Below are 15,251 nucleotides of genomic sequence, written 5' to 3' on the forward strand. Positions count from 1 at the left end.
TGAATTTCTTTGGGCTTACTGAAGGAAATTATTTTCCTAGTTGGCCTCAATCAGTCAAACACCTGCACACCTTTGAGTCATGCCCTTGTATAACTCGAATTAAATCATAGGATTGTAATAATTATAGTGAAAGGACAGCTAATTGTTGGGAAACAAATATTCCTATACATTCCAGGTTAGGCTGCTAAGAGAGAATAAAGAGTGCTGAAAACAGCATGCTCTTGAATAGATAAAAATTTGTGCAGACCTTTCCCTAGGAAGCTGAAAGCCACATCTAACCAAAGGTGGTCTGCAATGTGCTAATCTGAGTGCTGCAAAAATCAGGATCGGTTCAAGATGACGATATTGTCTTGGTTTTAAGTCTTCTTTAGTCTTCTGCCGCACCATTCTGCTTGCTCCAGTCTCTGACTGGGACAGATGGGAGCTGGTGATGGCTTGGTGCTGGTGAATTAATGATTGTCCCCTGCCACCTCCACAACTGTAAAACCTCCAAAGCATTCACATCAAAGGACTGGAGAACAAAATGCAGTAGTTACAAGTACCCGCATTCAAGGGGCAATTTCATCCATGTCTAGGCCAAGGACTACCTCCCCTTTCCCCCAAACAATCCCTCCCAACACAAAGAAATAAAGGAACAAACAAAAAAGAGCTAGGCAATGGAATGAAATGACACCCAGCAGTGCTGTTGGAATTATGAGAATGAGTCAGTCTAATCCTCAAACACTTCCAAGAACAATGGGGGAAAGAGTTCCGTGGGGCATTCCACCTTCATGTGCAGGAAGCGGCTGGCATGGCAGGCTCCAATCATCCGCAGATCTGTCACCTTCATCAGGAGTTTTGGCCAAAAATGAGTCACGTGGTGTTTTCGGTAATTGATATAGTGTTCAAAGGCCAGCAGGAAACTATCTTGGTATTTTTCTATTCTCTCAACACAGGCAAGCCCTGGGCGGTCTGAGGGGAAGAAAGAAGACGGAGGTTAATTTGGAGGCAGAAATGAGAAGGCTTGCCTGGTCCAGTTCAAGCCCTTTAGTGTGAAGTGGGCCGATCTGGGGACTTTGAACTCCTAGGAATGGGCATGGAGGCTACAGGAACTCTGGGGCATCAGGGACCAAGATACCAGGGAGTGGCGTAACTTACATGAAGTGAGTCAATGCTTTGTTCAGATAAATGTCTCTAGTTTAGACAAATCACCTCCTTGGGTGTGAAAGGCGATGCCTCCATCCTAGGCTACAGAAAGAGAAGCCTTGCCTAGAGAGCTGAAATACTCTGTATACTGAGGAAGGGTTTTGACAAGCATGGACATGCAGAGAAGAGAGAAGTGTGAAAAGAGATTGCGAAGATCTCAGGAGGCCTGGATGCCAGAGGAGGAATGTCCGATGGGAAGAAACGCTGGTGAAGACAAAGCAGCACAATATCAAATTTTAGTTGTTTACCTTCCCGTCCCTTATACCTTTGGTTGCTACCGTAGCAGCCCTGGGTTGGTGGTGTCTTGGGAAATTAAAATGAAAAGAAAAGGGGACGTGAGCCACACTAGGGTCACCCTGTGCAGAGAAGAGTCACAGTGGGAAGCTGGAGCTAGAGGAGACCATGACCATATACAGCCCAGGAAACCTTCCCAAGTCTTGGGAGGACCACTGGTCTTCCCACAATATGTAGGAGAGGAATCAAGGCAGTTTCAAAAAAATGATAAAAGGATGTCAAAAGAAGGCTGGATGACGGGGGAATATCTAGGCTGCAAACAATTGGGTTGTAAAAGTGGGTACCGAGGGACTGTACCTCAACATAATAAAGGCCATATATGACAAGCCCACAGCTAACATCATACTAAATGATGAAAAGCTGAAAACTTTTCTTCTAAGATAGCGGACAAGACAAGGATGCCCACTCTTGCCACTTTTATTCAGCAGAGCATTACAAGTCCTATCCAGAGCAATTAGGCAAGAAAAAGAAATAAAAGGCATCCATATCGGAAAGGAAAAAGTAAAACTGTCACTATTTGCAGATAACATTCCCAACTGCATCAAAAAGAATAAAATACCTAGGAATAAATTCAACCAAGGAGGTGAAAGACCTATGCACTGAAAACTATAAGACACTGATGAAAGAAATTGAAGAAGACACAAAAAGTGGAATAATATCCCATGCTCATGGATTTGAAGAATTAATATTGTTAAAACGTCTATGCTACTCAAAGCAATCTGCAGATTCAATGCAATCCCTATCAAAATTCAATGGCATTTTTCACAGAAATAGATTAAACAACGCTAAAATTTGTACGGAGCCAAAGCAATCTTGAGAAAGGAAAACAGAGCTGGAGGCGTCACACTCTCTGATTTACAATAATATTACAAAGCTGTAGTAATCAAAACAGTATGGTATTAGCAGAAAAACAGACACATAGATCAGTGGAACACAATAGAAGGCCTAGACATAAACCCATGCATATGTGGTCAATTAGTTCATGACAAAGGAGCCAAGAATATACAACAGGGAAAGGACAGTCTCTTCAATAAATGGTGTTGGGAAAACTGGATAGCCACATGCAAAAGTATGAGACTGGACCCCTGTCTCATATCATATACAAAAATTAGCTCCAAATGGATTAAAGACTTGAATATAAGACCTGAAACCATAAAACTCCTAGAAAAACATAGGTGGTAAGCTACCGGGCCTAGGTCTTGGTAACGATTTTTTGGATTTGACTCCAAAAGCAAAAATAAGCAAGGGGAACTATGTAAAACTAAAAATCTTCTGCACAGCAGAGGAAACCGTCAACAAAATGAAAAGGCAACTTACTGAATGGGAGAAGATATTTGCAAATCATATATCTGATAAGGGGTTAATATCCAAAATAGATAAAGAACTCATACAACTCAATAGCAAAAAGCCAACCAATCCACTTGAAACATGGGCAGAGGATCTGAATAGACATTTTTCCAAAGAAGACATACCAATGGCCTACAGGGACATGAAAAAATGCCCAGCATCACTAATCATCAAGGAAATGCAAATCAAAACCACAATTAGATATCACCTCATAGCTGTCAGAATGGCTATTATCAAAAAGAAAAGAAATAACAAGGGAACGCTTATGCACTATTTTGGGGAATGTAAGTTGGTCCAGCCACTGTGGAAAACAGTATGGAGGTTCCTCAAAAAATTAAAATAGAGCTACCATATGATCCAACTATCCCACTTCTGGGTATTTATCTGAAGAAAACAAAATCACTAAGTCAAAGACATATCTGCACCCCCCCATGTTCCCTGAAGCATTATTACAATAGCTAAAGTGTGGAAACAACCTAAGTGTCCATTGATGGATGATTGGATAAAGAAGACGTGATTCACACACACACACACACACACACACCCCCCACCCTGGAATACTATTTAGTCATAAAGAATGGAATCTTGCTATTTGCAACAATATGGATAGATCTTGAGGGTATTATGCTAAGTGAAATAAGTCAGCGAGAGACAAATACCGTATGATCACACTTATTTGTGGAATCTAAAAAACAAACAAAACCCCAGCAAGCTCACAGACACAGCAGATTGGTGGTTGCCAGAAGATGGGGGTGGGTGGGTGAGATGGGTGAGGGGGGTCAAAAGGTACAAACTTATTTATTTATAAAATAAATAAGTCCTGGGGATGTAATGTACAGGTGACTATAGCTAATAATACTGTAATTGCATATTTGAAAGTCGCTAAGAGCGTAAAAGTCCTCATCACAAGAAAAAAATGTGCAACTATATATGGGGATGGATGTTAGCTAGACTTATTGTGGTGATCTTTTTGAAATATATACAAATACCCAATCATTGTGTTGTACACCTGAAACTAATGCAATGTTATATGTCAATTATACCTTAATAAAAATTAAAAAAAAAAAAAGAAATGTATAAACCTGAATGAATTCCTCATACAGCTCCAGGGAGCCCTACCATCCCCCTGCCTGGTTCTCCTCAGGTTGTGGCTCTGATCAAATACATTCATGCTTCATGTGTCTAGTTATTGAAATATCTGTATTAGTGAAACTCTAAGTAGGGTTCTGCTTAATCTGAAAGGAAGAATCAGGGCTATTGTCTCAATGCACCCTTCTGAGTTTAAACAAAATATGCTGGCTTTTGGAATCTGCTATCAAGCTCAAATTGCAATTTGTGCATTTTAATTTCGTGTTTTCCTTCATATTTAATGCTGCTGCTCTGAGGCTCTGCTGGATCTCCCTCTGTTCCCCATCTCCTTTCTCTCTTTGCATGTGCCAGATAAATTCTCCACAGGATCCTGTAACTTTTGATCCAAACAGAAAATCAACATGATGTTGCTCTGCACTTACTTTGTTCAATTTCTTTATTTTAAAGGACCCTGAAGGTCAGAGACCCTAGCAGCTTCACTCGAGGTCACACAGGCAGGCCTTAGATGAGTTACACATTTTATTTCTTTAAGGATAATTCTACTGATGGGCCGAGGGCCCTGGCTTCTCACTGGCTGTCGACTGGAGACTGCCCTCGGCTTCCAGGGGCCACAAGCAGCTCCCTGTCACCTGAGCAAGGAGAGTTGTCAGAGCACATCTGCTCCCAAGAGGGACTCGCATATAATATAATGTAACGCAGTCACATGGGTGACACTGAATTCCCCAGATTCCAAGTGGAGCAAGTCATGGGCTCTCACCTACTCAACAGGAGGGGGTGAACATCAGAAGAGGAGGAAAAGGGAAGGCCATGCTAGAGCCTGGCCACCACACAGGATAAGGGTATGAGTGACACCAGCATCCTGTGCGAAGTCCAATACACACAAAACCAGAAGGGGGCAAGGATGGCCAACTGCCCCAGGCAGGCCGGGCAGTATCTATTGAAGGTGGACCATTTCATCGAGTCTTTAGCATGGCTCCTCTTTTCCCTCCCCACTACATGGGGAGACTGCAGAAAGCATCAGGAGCCTGACACCTCCCTTCAGGTCCCAGACCATCGGCAAACCCCGGCTCGCTCGCTTGCTGGAGGGGAGCGAGACGTGATTCTGAAGCTACCGGGGGGCCGGAAACTCATCAAGTGATCTGAATGCACACCAGACAAGCGCAAGCTCTCTGGATGCCCAGTCTGGGCACACTCACCTGAAGACATCAGCAGGACGGCCTGAAGGAGAGCGACTTCAGTGTCATCCAGGTTGAAAGAAGACAGCGACATGCCCAGGTCGAAGATGGCGTCTGACACCACCCCGAGACCCCCGTTTTTCAGCTGGCCCCGAGTCACCGCCATCTCCCCGTTCAAGGTTAAAGTCTCACTTTCTGGATCGTAGCGCACAGCAGCGCGAAGGGACATGATCTCCATGCAGCAGCCTTTGAGGAGGATTATCTGGTCTTCGCATGGCAGCTGAAAAGAACCAGGGCACGTCAGCAAGGAGCAGGTGGACAAATGCCAGTTAGGAAGCGCGCGCGGGACCTTCAGGGCCACGGGGGCAGTCCCCCGCAAGCAGCACCCGTCCTGCCCTCTGTGAGCCCGTGGCCTTCCCTTCCTGCTGGGCTGCAGACGTCCACAACCATTTTTCATACTCCAGACTGCTCGTAATCTTTACCAACTTTAATCTTGGTCATTTGCATTATATTCCAGTCACATGTGAAACTGTGCTAGTCATGGGGGTGTCTATTACACCACCGAGACCTGCCTAAATGCACCCCCATTTTGGTCTGGTAGCTCTAACAGTCAACAGCTGACTCCACCGTTTAGCTGGCAACTGCCCTGCTCTGTTTTTTGAAGCAAGTTTGCTCCCCAAATCTCTTAAAAGGCCAAGAACGAGGAGGTCGCTTACAGATGCATGTCACCCACAAGATCGAGAGATGTCCCAGCTTTCCTCAGTCACCTTGTGAGCCAGAGGTAGAGGTGAGACCAGAATCCAGACCTCCTGGCTCCTAGGTTGTTACGTTCTCCTCAGCACCTCGGGCACCAGAATCACTCCACACGCTGGATCTTTCCACCAGTGTGGTAATCTCATTTTAAGCTCATTTGGTTGCCCTGGTAATTAGGATTTGTGATAATGTGATAACAACATTAATAATAAACTTTAAAATACCCCAAAACTTTGCTAAGAGAAATAATAAAAAATGAGGGCTTCCCTAGTGGCGCAGTGGTTGAGAATCTGCCTGCCAATGCAGGGGACACGGGTTCGAGCCCTGGTCTGGGAGGATCCCACATGCCGCGGAGCAACTAGGCCTGTGAGCCACAACCACTGAGCCTGCGCCTTTGGAGCCTGTGCTCCGCAACGAGAGAGGCCGCGATGGTGAGAGGCCCGCGCACCGCGATGAGGAGTGGCCCCCGCTCGCTGCAACTACAGAAAGCCCTCGCACAGAAACCAAGACCCAACACAGACAAAAATAAATAAATTAATTTAAAAAGAAAATGAGAGTTTGATTTTCTGGAGGGGGAGAATGTTTAATTAAGTGCCATTATCAAAGTAGTTTGAAAGACTATTAGTTAATGGGTGTTTTTGATGAACTGGGCATCGTGCTAAGATTTACATGCATCACCTTGTTTCATGTTCGCAGCAATGCAGTGAGGTAAATATTCTAATTCCGATTTTACTGACAGGTGTGGAATTCAGGCACTGAGAGATCAAGCGACATGCTAGGGAGTCCCATGAGTGTTTGTGGGTGAGGCAAGGGGTGGAAGCCAGCTCTGTCAGAATCCAAGGCCAAGAGAAGAGGAGAGCTCACTCTTTGAAGGGCTTTGGGTGTGCGTTTCCGTAAACAATGGACATGTAATGACACGTAATTTCTATCTCTTCATTAAAGCAGGTACCAGTTCTCTTTTGGGAAATAGTCTTGGCAACACCTGACCAGTTCAATTTAGGATATTATGTCAGACTGAAAGTAATACTACTGAATTACCTTTAAAATATGGGATATTTCATATTTTTTACTAACTCAGCCTACCCACCTTACTGTTTAATTTCAAATTGCTTTGCTTTCTCTACAGAATAAAAGGCATTTTGTATTTGGTTCTGGAATCCATTCATGTGAATTCTCTCCTTCTACTCATTAAAAAAAAAAATGACTGTGATTTGCTTTTAATTAGGCTCTAATTTGTACTCTTCAGTTACATCCTTGGATTCCTGGCCCTGGGGCCTGGTCAGAAACAGGAGACCAGAGCTTAGCTAGATCCTCCACAGGCAAGTGGACAGTTGGCTGAAGTGGGTGGACACTGGCTTTACTGCCGAGGGCAGCGGTCCTGTCTGCAGCCCCATCAGTGTCACCAAGGGCTTGTTAAACACACACTGCTGGCCCTGCCGTCTCGGTGTCTGCATTCTCCGAGTTCCTAGGTGATGCCCACGCACCTGGTTCAGGGACCCCACTCTTGAGAACCACGGACATAGAGTAGCAAAGAGAAATGACTAATCAGATAAAACCATTGTTTTCTTTTTTTTAAAGCTGTCACAAAGTATGCAGACTTGGGCAGGCCCCATCTTTGTAGCCAAGTCTGATTATAGATGAAGTAGAAGTTTTCCTTTGAAAACTTACTACGAGTTAAAATTTCAATAAAAGCAGAATAAGGATTTGTCAAGGATCACTAACGGTTTAAAAACTAGGCCAGATGCCTTTTCCTTTAAGAGGGGTTTGCAGGGTCCTGCTGAGGCCTGTTTCCGCATGTGGCCAAACAATCTCTTAGTCACCTGCCAAAATACTTCCATTGTGAGAATGCTCCAGAAAGGGCCTGCCAGTGAATTTCTTTGGGCTTACTGAAGGAAATTATTTTCCTAGTTGGCCTCAATCAGTCAAACACCTGCACACCTTTGAGTCATGCCCTTGTATAACTCGAATTAAATCATAGGATTGTAATAATTATAGTGAAAGGACAGCTAATTGTTGGGAAACAAATATTCCTATACATTCCAGGTTAGGCTGCTAAGAGAGAATAAAGAGTGCTGAAAACAGCATGCTCTTGAATAGATAAAAATTTGTGCAGACCTTTCCCTAGGAAGCTGAAAGCCACATCTAACCAAAGGTGGTCTGCAATGTGCTAATCTGAGTGCTGCAAAAATCAGGATCGGTTCAAGATGACGATATTGTCTTGGTTTTAAGTCTTCTTTAGTCTTCTGCCGCACCATTCTGCTTGCTCCAGTCTCTGACTGGGACAGATGGGAGCTGGTGATGGCTTGGTGCTGGTGAATTAATGATTGTCCCCTGCCACCTCCACAACTGTAAAACCTCCAAAGCATTCACATCAAAGGACTGGAGAACAAAATGCAGTAGTTACAAGTACCCGCATTCAAGGGGCAATTTCATCCATGTCTAGGCCAAGGACTACCTCCCCTTTCCCCCAAACAATCCCTCCCAACACAAAGAAATAAAGGAACAAACAAAAAAGAGCTAGGCAATGGAATGAAATGACACCCAGCAGTGCTGTTGGAATTATGAGAATGAGTCAGTCTAATCCTCAAACACTTCCAAGAACAATGGGGGAAAGAGTTCCGTGGGGCATTCCACCTTCATGTGCAGGAAGCGGCTGGCATGGCAGGCTCCAATCATCCGCAGATCTGTCACCTTCATCAGGAGTTTTGGCCAAAAATGAGTCACGTGGTGTTTTCGGTAATTGATATAGTGTTCAAAGGCCAGCAGGAAACTATCTTGGTATTTTTCTATTCTCTCAACACAGGCAAGCCCTGGGCGGTCTGAGGGGAAGAAAGAAGACGGAGGTTAATTTGGAGGCAGAAATGAGAAGGCTTGCCTGGTCCAGTTCAAGCCCTTTAGTGTGAAGTGGGCCGATCTGGGGACTTTGAACTCCTAGGAATGGGCATGGAGGCTACAGGAACTCTGGGGCATCAGGGACCAAGATACCAGGGAGTGGCGTAACTTACATGAAGTGAGTCAATGCTTTGTTCAGATAAATGTCTCTAGTTTAGACAAATCACCTCCTTGGGTGTGAAAGGCGATGCCTCCATCCTAGGCTACAGAAAGAGAAGCCTTGCCTAGAGAGCTGAAATACTCTGTATACTGAGGAAGGGTTTTGACAAGCATGGACATGCAGAGAAGAGAGAAGTGTGAAAAGAGATTGCGAAGATCTCAGGAGGCCTGGATGCCAGAGGAGGAATGTCCGATGGGAAGAAACGCTGGTGAAGACAAAGCAGCACAATATCAAATTTTAGTTGTTTACCTTCCCGTCCCTTATACCTTTGGTTGCTACCGTAGCAGCCCTGGGTTGGTGGTGTCTTGGGAAATTAAAATGAAAAGAAAAGGGGACGTGAGCCACACTAGGGTCACCCTGTGCAGAGAAGAGTCACAGTGGGAAGCTGGAGCTAGAGGAGACCATGACCATATACAGCCCAGGAAACCTTCCCAAGTCTTGGGAGGACCACTGGTCTTCCCACAATATGTAGGAGAGGAATCAAGGCAGTTTCAAAAAAATGATAAAAGGATGTCAAAAGAAGGCTGGATGACGGGGGAATATCTAGGCTGCAAACAATTGGGTTGTAAAAGTGGGTACCGAGGGACTGTACCTCAACATAATAAAGGCCATATATGACAAGCCCACAGCTAACATCATACTAAATGATGAAAAGCTGAAAACTTTTCTTCTAAGATAGCGGACAAGACAAGGATGCCCACTCTTGCCACTTTTATTCAGCAGAGCATTACAAGTCCTATCCAGAGCAATTAGGCAAGAAAAAGAAATAAAAGGCATCCATATCGGAAAGGAAAAAGTAAAACTGTCACTATTTGCAGATAACATTCCCAACTGCATCAAAAAGAATAAAATACCTAGGAATAAATTCAACCAAGGAGGTGAAAGACCTATGCACTGAAAACTATAAGACACTGATGAAAGAAATTGAAGAAGACACAAAAAGTGGAATAATATCCCATGCTCATGGATTTGAAGAATTAATATTGTTAAAACGTCTATGCTACTCAAAGCAATCTGCAGATTCAATGCAATCCCTATCAAAATTCAATGGCATTTTTCACAGAAATAGATTAAACAACGCTAAAATTTGTACGGAGCCAAAGCAATCTTGAGAAAGGAAAACAGAGCTGGAGGCGTCACACTCTCTGATTTACAATAATATTACAAAGCTGTAGTAATCAAAACAGTATGGTATTAGCAGAAAAACAGACACATAGATCAGTGGAACACAATAGAAGGCCTAGACATAAACCCATGCATATGTGGTCAATTAGTTCATGACAAAGGAGCCAAGAATATACAACAGGGAAAGGACAGTCTCTTCAATAAATGGTGTTGGGAAAACTGGATAGCCACATGCAAAAGTATGAGACTGGACCCCTGTCTCATATCATATACAAAAATTAGCTCCAAATGGATTAAAGACTTGAATATAAGACCTGAAACCATAAAACTCCTAGAAAAACATAGGTGGTAAGCTACCGGGCCTAGGTCTTGGTAACGATTTTTTGGATTTGACTCCAAAAGCAAAAATAAGCAAGGGGAACTATGTAAAACTAAAAATCTTCTGCACAGCAGAGGAAACCGTCAACAAAATGAAAAGGCAACTTACTGAATGGGAGAAGATATTTGCAAATCATATATCTGATAAGGGGTTAATATCCAAAATAGATAAAGAACTCATACAACTCAATAGCAAAAAGCCAACCAATCCACTTGAAACATGGGCAGAGGATCTGAATAGACATTTTTCCAAAGAAGACATACCAATGGCCTACAGGGACATGAAAAAATGCCCAGCATCACTAATCATCAAGGAAATGCAAATCAAAACCACAATTAGATATCACCTCATAGCTGTCAGAATGGCTATTATCAAAAAGAAAAGAAATAACAAGGGAACGCTTATGCACTATTTTGGGGAATGTAAGTTGGTCCAGCCACTGTGGAAAACAGTATGGAGGTTCCTCAAAAAATTAAAATAGAGCTACCATATGATCCAACTATCCCACTTCTGGGTATTTATCTGAAGAAAACAAAATCACTAAGTCAAAGACATATCTGCACCCCCCCATGTTCCCTGAAGCATTATTACAATAGCTAAAGTGTGGAAACAACCTAAGTGTCCATTGATGGATGATTGGATAAAGAAGACGTGATTCACACACACACACACACACACACACCCCCCACCCTGGAATACTATTTAGTCATAAAGAATGGAATCTTGCTATTTGCAACAATATGGATAGATCTTGAGGGTATTATGCTAAGTGAAATAAGTCAGCGAGAGACAAATACCGTATGATCACACTTATTTGTGGAATCTAAAAAACAAACAAAACCCCAGCAAGCTCACAGACACAGCAGATTGGTGGTTGCCAGAAGATGGGGGTGGGTGGGTGAGATGGGTGAGGGGGGTCAAAAGGTACAAACTTATTTATTTATAAAATAAATAAGTCCTGGGGATGTAATGTACAGGTGACTATAGCTAATAATACTGTAATTGCATATTTGAAAGTCGCTAAGAGCGTAAAAGTCCTCATCACAAGAAAAAAATGTGCAACTATATATGGGGATGGATGTTAGCTAGACTTATTGTGGTGATCTTTTTGAAATATATACAAATACCCAATCATTGTGTTGTACACCTGAAACTAATGCAATGTTATATGTCAATTATACCTTAATAAAAATTAAAAAAAAAAAAAGAAATGTATAAACCTGAATGAATTCCTCATACAGCTCCAGGGAGCCCTACCATCCCCCTGCCTGGTTCTCCTCAGGTTGTGGCTCTGATCAAATACATTCATGCTTCATGTGTCTAGTTATTGAAATATCTGTATTAGTGAAACTCTAAGTAGGGTTCTGCTTAATCTGAAAGGAAGAATCAGGGCTATTGTCTCAATGCACCCTTCTGAGTTTAAACAAAATATGCTGGCTTTTGGAATCTGCTATCAAGCTCAAATTGCAATTTGTGCATTTTAATTTCGTGTTTTCCTTCATATTTAATGCTGCTGCTCTGAGGCTCTGCTGGATCTCCCTCTGTTCCCCATCTCCTTTCTCTCTTTGCATGTGCCAGATAAATTCTCCACAGGATCCTGTAACTTTTGATCCAAACAGAAAATCAACATGATGTTGCTCTGCACTTACTTTGTTCAATTTCTTTATTTTAAAGGACCCTGAAGGTCAGAGACCCTAGCAGCTTCACTCGAGGTCACACAGGCAGGCCTTAGATGAGTTACACATTTTATTTCTTTAAGGATAATTCTACTGATGGGCCGAGGGCCCTGGCTTCTCACTGGCTGTCGACTGGAGACTGCCCTCGGCTTCCAGGGGCCACAAGCAGCTCCCTGTCACCTGAGCAAGGAGAGTTGTCAGAGCACATCTGCTCCCAAGAGGGACTCGCATATAATATAATGTAACGCAGTCACATGGGTGACACTGAATTCCCCAGATTCCAAGTGGAGCAAGTCATGGGCTCTCACCTACTCAACAGGAGGGGGTGAACATCAGAAGAGGAGGAAAAGGGAAGGCCATGCTAGAGCCTGGCCACCACACAGGATAAGGGTATGAGTGACACCAGCATCCTGTGCGAAGTCCAATACACACAAAACCAGAAGGGGGCAAGGATGGCCAACTGCCCCAGGCAGGCCGGGCAGTATCTATTGAAGGTGGACCATTTCATCGAGTCTTTAGCATGGCTCCTCTTTTCCCTCCCCACTACATGGGGAGACTGCAGAAAGCATCAGGAGCCTGACACCTCCCTTCAGGTCCCAGACCATCGGCAAACCCCGGCTCGCTCGCTTGCTGGAGGGGAGCGAGACGTGATTCTGAAGCTACCGGGGGGCCGGAAACTCATCAAGTGATCTGAATGCACACCAGACAAGCGCAAGCTCTCTGGATGCCCAGTCTGGGCACACTCACCTGAAGACATCAGCAGGACGGCCTGAAGGAGAGCGACTTCAGTGTCATCCAGGTTGAAAGAAGACAGCGACATGCCCAGGTCGAAGATGGCGTCTGACACCACCCCGAGACCCCCGTTTTTCAGCTGGCCCCGAGTCACCGCCATCTCCCCGTTCAAGGTTAAAGTCTCACTTTCTGGATCGTAGCGCACAGCAGCGCGAAGGGACATGATCTCCATGCAGCAGCCTTTGAGGAGGATTATCTGGTCTTCGCATGGCAGCTGAAAAGAACCAGGGCACGTCAGCAAGGAGCAGGTGGACAAATGCCAGTTAGGAAGCGCGCGCGGGACCTTCAGGGCCACGGGGGCAGTCCCCCGCAAGCAGCACCCGTCCTGCCCTCTGTGAGCCCGTGGCCTTCCCTTCCTGCTGGGCTGCAGACGTCCACAACCATTTTTCATACTCCAGACTGCTCGTAATCTTTACCAACTTTAATCTTGGTCATTTGCATTATATTCCAGTCACATGTGAAACTGTGCTAGTCATGGGGGTGTCTATTACACCACCGAGACCTGCCTAAATGCACCCCCATTTTGGTCTGGTAGCTCTAACAGTCAACAGCTGACTCCACCGTTTAGCTGGCAACTGCCCTGCTCTGTTTTTTGAAGCAAGTTTGCTCCCCAAATCTCTTAAAAGGCCAAGAACGAGGAGGTCGCTTACAGATGCATGTCACCCACAAGATCGAGAGATGTCCCAGCTTTCCTCAGTCACCTTGTGAGCCAGAGGTAGAGGTGAGACCAGAATCCAGACCTCCTGGCTCCTAGGTTGTTACGTTCTCCTCAGCACCTCGGGCACCAGAATCACTCCACACGCTGGATCTTTCCACCAGTGTGGTAATCTCATTTTAAGCTCATTTGGTTGCCCTGGTAATTAGGATTTGTGATAATGTGATAACAACATTAATAATAAACTTTAAAATACCCCAAAACTTTGCTAAGAGAAATAATAAAAAATGAGGGCTTCCCTAGTGGCGCAGTGGTTGAGAATCTGCCTGCCAATGCAGGGGACACGGGTTCGAGCCCTGGTCTGGGAGGATCCCACATGCCGCGGAGCAACTAGGCCTGTGAGCCACAACCACTGAGCCTGCGCCTTTGGAGCCTGTGCTCCGCAACGAGAGAGGCCGCGATGGTGAGAGGCCCGCGCACCGCGATGAGGAGTGGCCCCCGCTCGCTGCAACTACAGAAAGCCCTCGCACAGAAACCAAGACCCAACACAGACAAAAATAAATAAATTAATTTAAAAAGAAAATGAGAGTTTGATTTTCTGGAGGGGGAGAATGTTTAATTAAGTGCCATTATCAAAGTAGTTTGAAAGACTATTAGTTAATGGGTGTTTTTGATGAACTGGGCATCGTGCTAAGATTTACATGCATCACCTTGTTTCATGTTCGCAGCAATGCAGTGAGGTAAATATTCTAATTCCGATTTTACTGACAGGTGTGGAATTCAGGCACTGAGAGATCAAGCGACATGCTAGGGAGTCCCATGAGTGTTTGTGGGTGAGGCAAGGGGTGGAAGCCAGCTCTGTCAGAATCCAAGGCCAAGAGAAGAGGAGAGCTCACTCTTTGAAGGGCTTTGGGTGTGCGTTTCCGTAAACAATGGACATGTAATGACACGTAATTTCTATCTCTTCATTAAAGCAGGTACCAGTTCTCTTTTGGGAAATAGTCTTGGCAGCACCTGACCAGTTCAATTTAGGATATTATGTCAGACTGAAAGTAATACTACTGAATTACCTTTAAAATATGGGATATTTCATATTTTTTACTAACTCAGCCTACCCACCTTACTGTTTAATTTCAAATTGCTTTGCTTTCTCTACAGAATAAAAGGCATTTTGTATTTGGTTCTGGAATCCATTCATGTGAATTCTCTCCTTCTACTCATTAAAAAAAAAAATGACTGTGATTTGCTTTTAATTAGGCTCTAATTTGTACTCTTCAGTTACATCCTTGGATTCCTGGCCCTGGGGCCTGGTCAGAAACAGGAGACCAGAGCTTAGCTAGATCCTCCACAGGCAAGTGGACAGTTGGCTGAAGTGGGTGGACACTGGCTTTACTGCCGAGGGCAGCGGTCCTGTCTGCAGCCCCATCAGTGTCACCAAGGGCTTGTTAAACACACACTGCTGGCCCTGCCGTCTCGGTGTCTGCATTCTCCGAGTTCCTAGGTGATGCCCACGCACCTGGTTCAGGGACCCCACTCTTGAGAACCACGGACATAGAGTAGCAAAGAGAAATGACTAATCAGATAAAACCATTGTTTTCTTTTTTTTAAAGCTGTCACAAAGTATGCAGACTTGGGCAGGCCCCATCTTTGTAGCCAAGTCTGATTATAGATGAAGTAGAAGTTTTCCTTTGAAAACTTACTACGAGTTAAAATTTCAATAAAAGCAGAA

General features: G+C 44.3%; 2 protein-coding genes across 19 annotated transcripts in view; both read right to left on the minus strand.

Moving 5' to 3' along the window:
* Positions 1 to 13: 13 nt before the first annotated feature.
* Positions 14 to 5,641, minus strand: LOC112061977 (thyroid hormone receptor beta-like). Its single transcript, XM_024115205.3, has 2 exons — positions 5,112 to 5,641; positions 14 to 951 (listed from the first exon to the last, which is right to left on the minus strand). The coding sequence occupies exons 1-2, from the start codon at positions 5,545 to 5,547 to the stop codon at positions 710 to 712; spliced, it is 678 nt and encodes a 225-aa protein (XP_023970973.1). The 5' UTR covers positions 5,548 to 5,641; the 3' UTR covers positions 14 to 709.
* Positions 5,642 to 7,724: 2,083 nt separating this feature from the next.
* LOC102991401 (thyroid hormone receptor beta) overlaps positions 7,725 to 15,251 on the minus strand; it is a 383,492-nt gene continuing 375,965 nt past the window's right edge. For all 18 annotated transcript variants that reach the window (XM_028490314.2, XM_028490312.2, XM_055079940.1 and 15 more), the window contains 2 exons: positions 12,823 to 13,081; positions 7,725 to 8,662 (listed from right to left, as the gene is read on the minus strand). In XM_028490314.2, the coding sequence (XP_028346115.1) occupies positions 8,421 to 8,662; positions 12,823 to 13,081 (501 nt within the window). In that variant the 3' untranslated portion in view covers positions 7,725 to 8,420. The remainder of the gene's footprint in view (positions 8,663 to 12,822; positions 13,082 to 15,251) is intronic.

Source organism: Physeter macrocephalus, chromosome 1, assembly GCF_002837175.3.
Source record: "Physeter macrocephalus isolate SW-GA chromosome 1, ASM283717v5, whole genome shotgun sequence".
In the NCBI taxonomy this organism is placed as follows: domain Eukaryota; kingdom Metazoa; phylum Chordata; class Mammalia; order Artiodactyla; family Physeteridae; genus Physeter; species Physeter macrocephalus.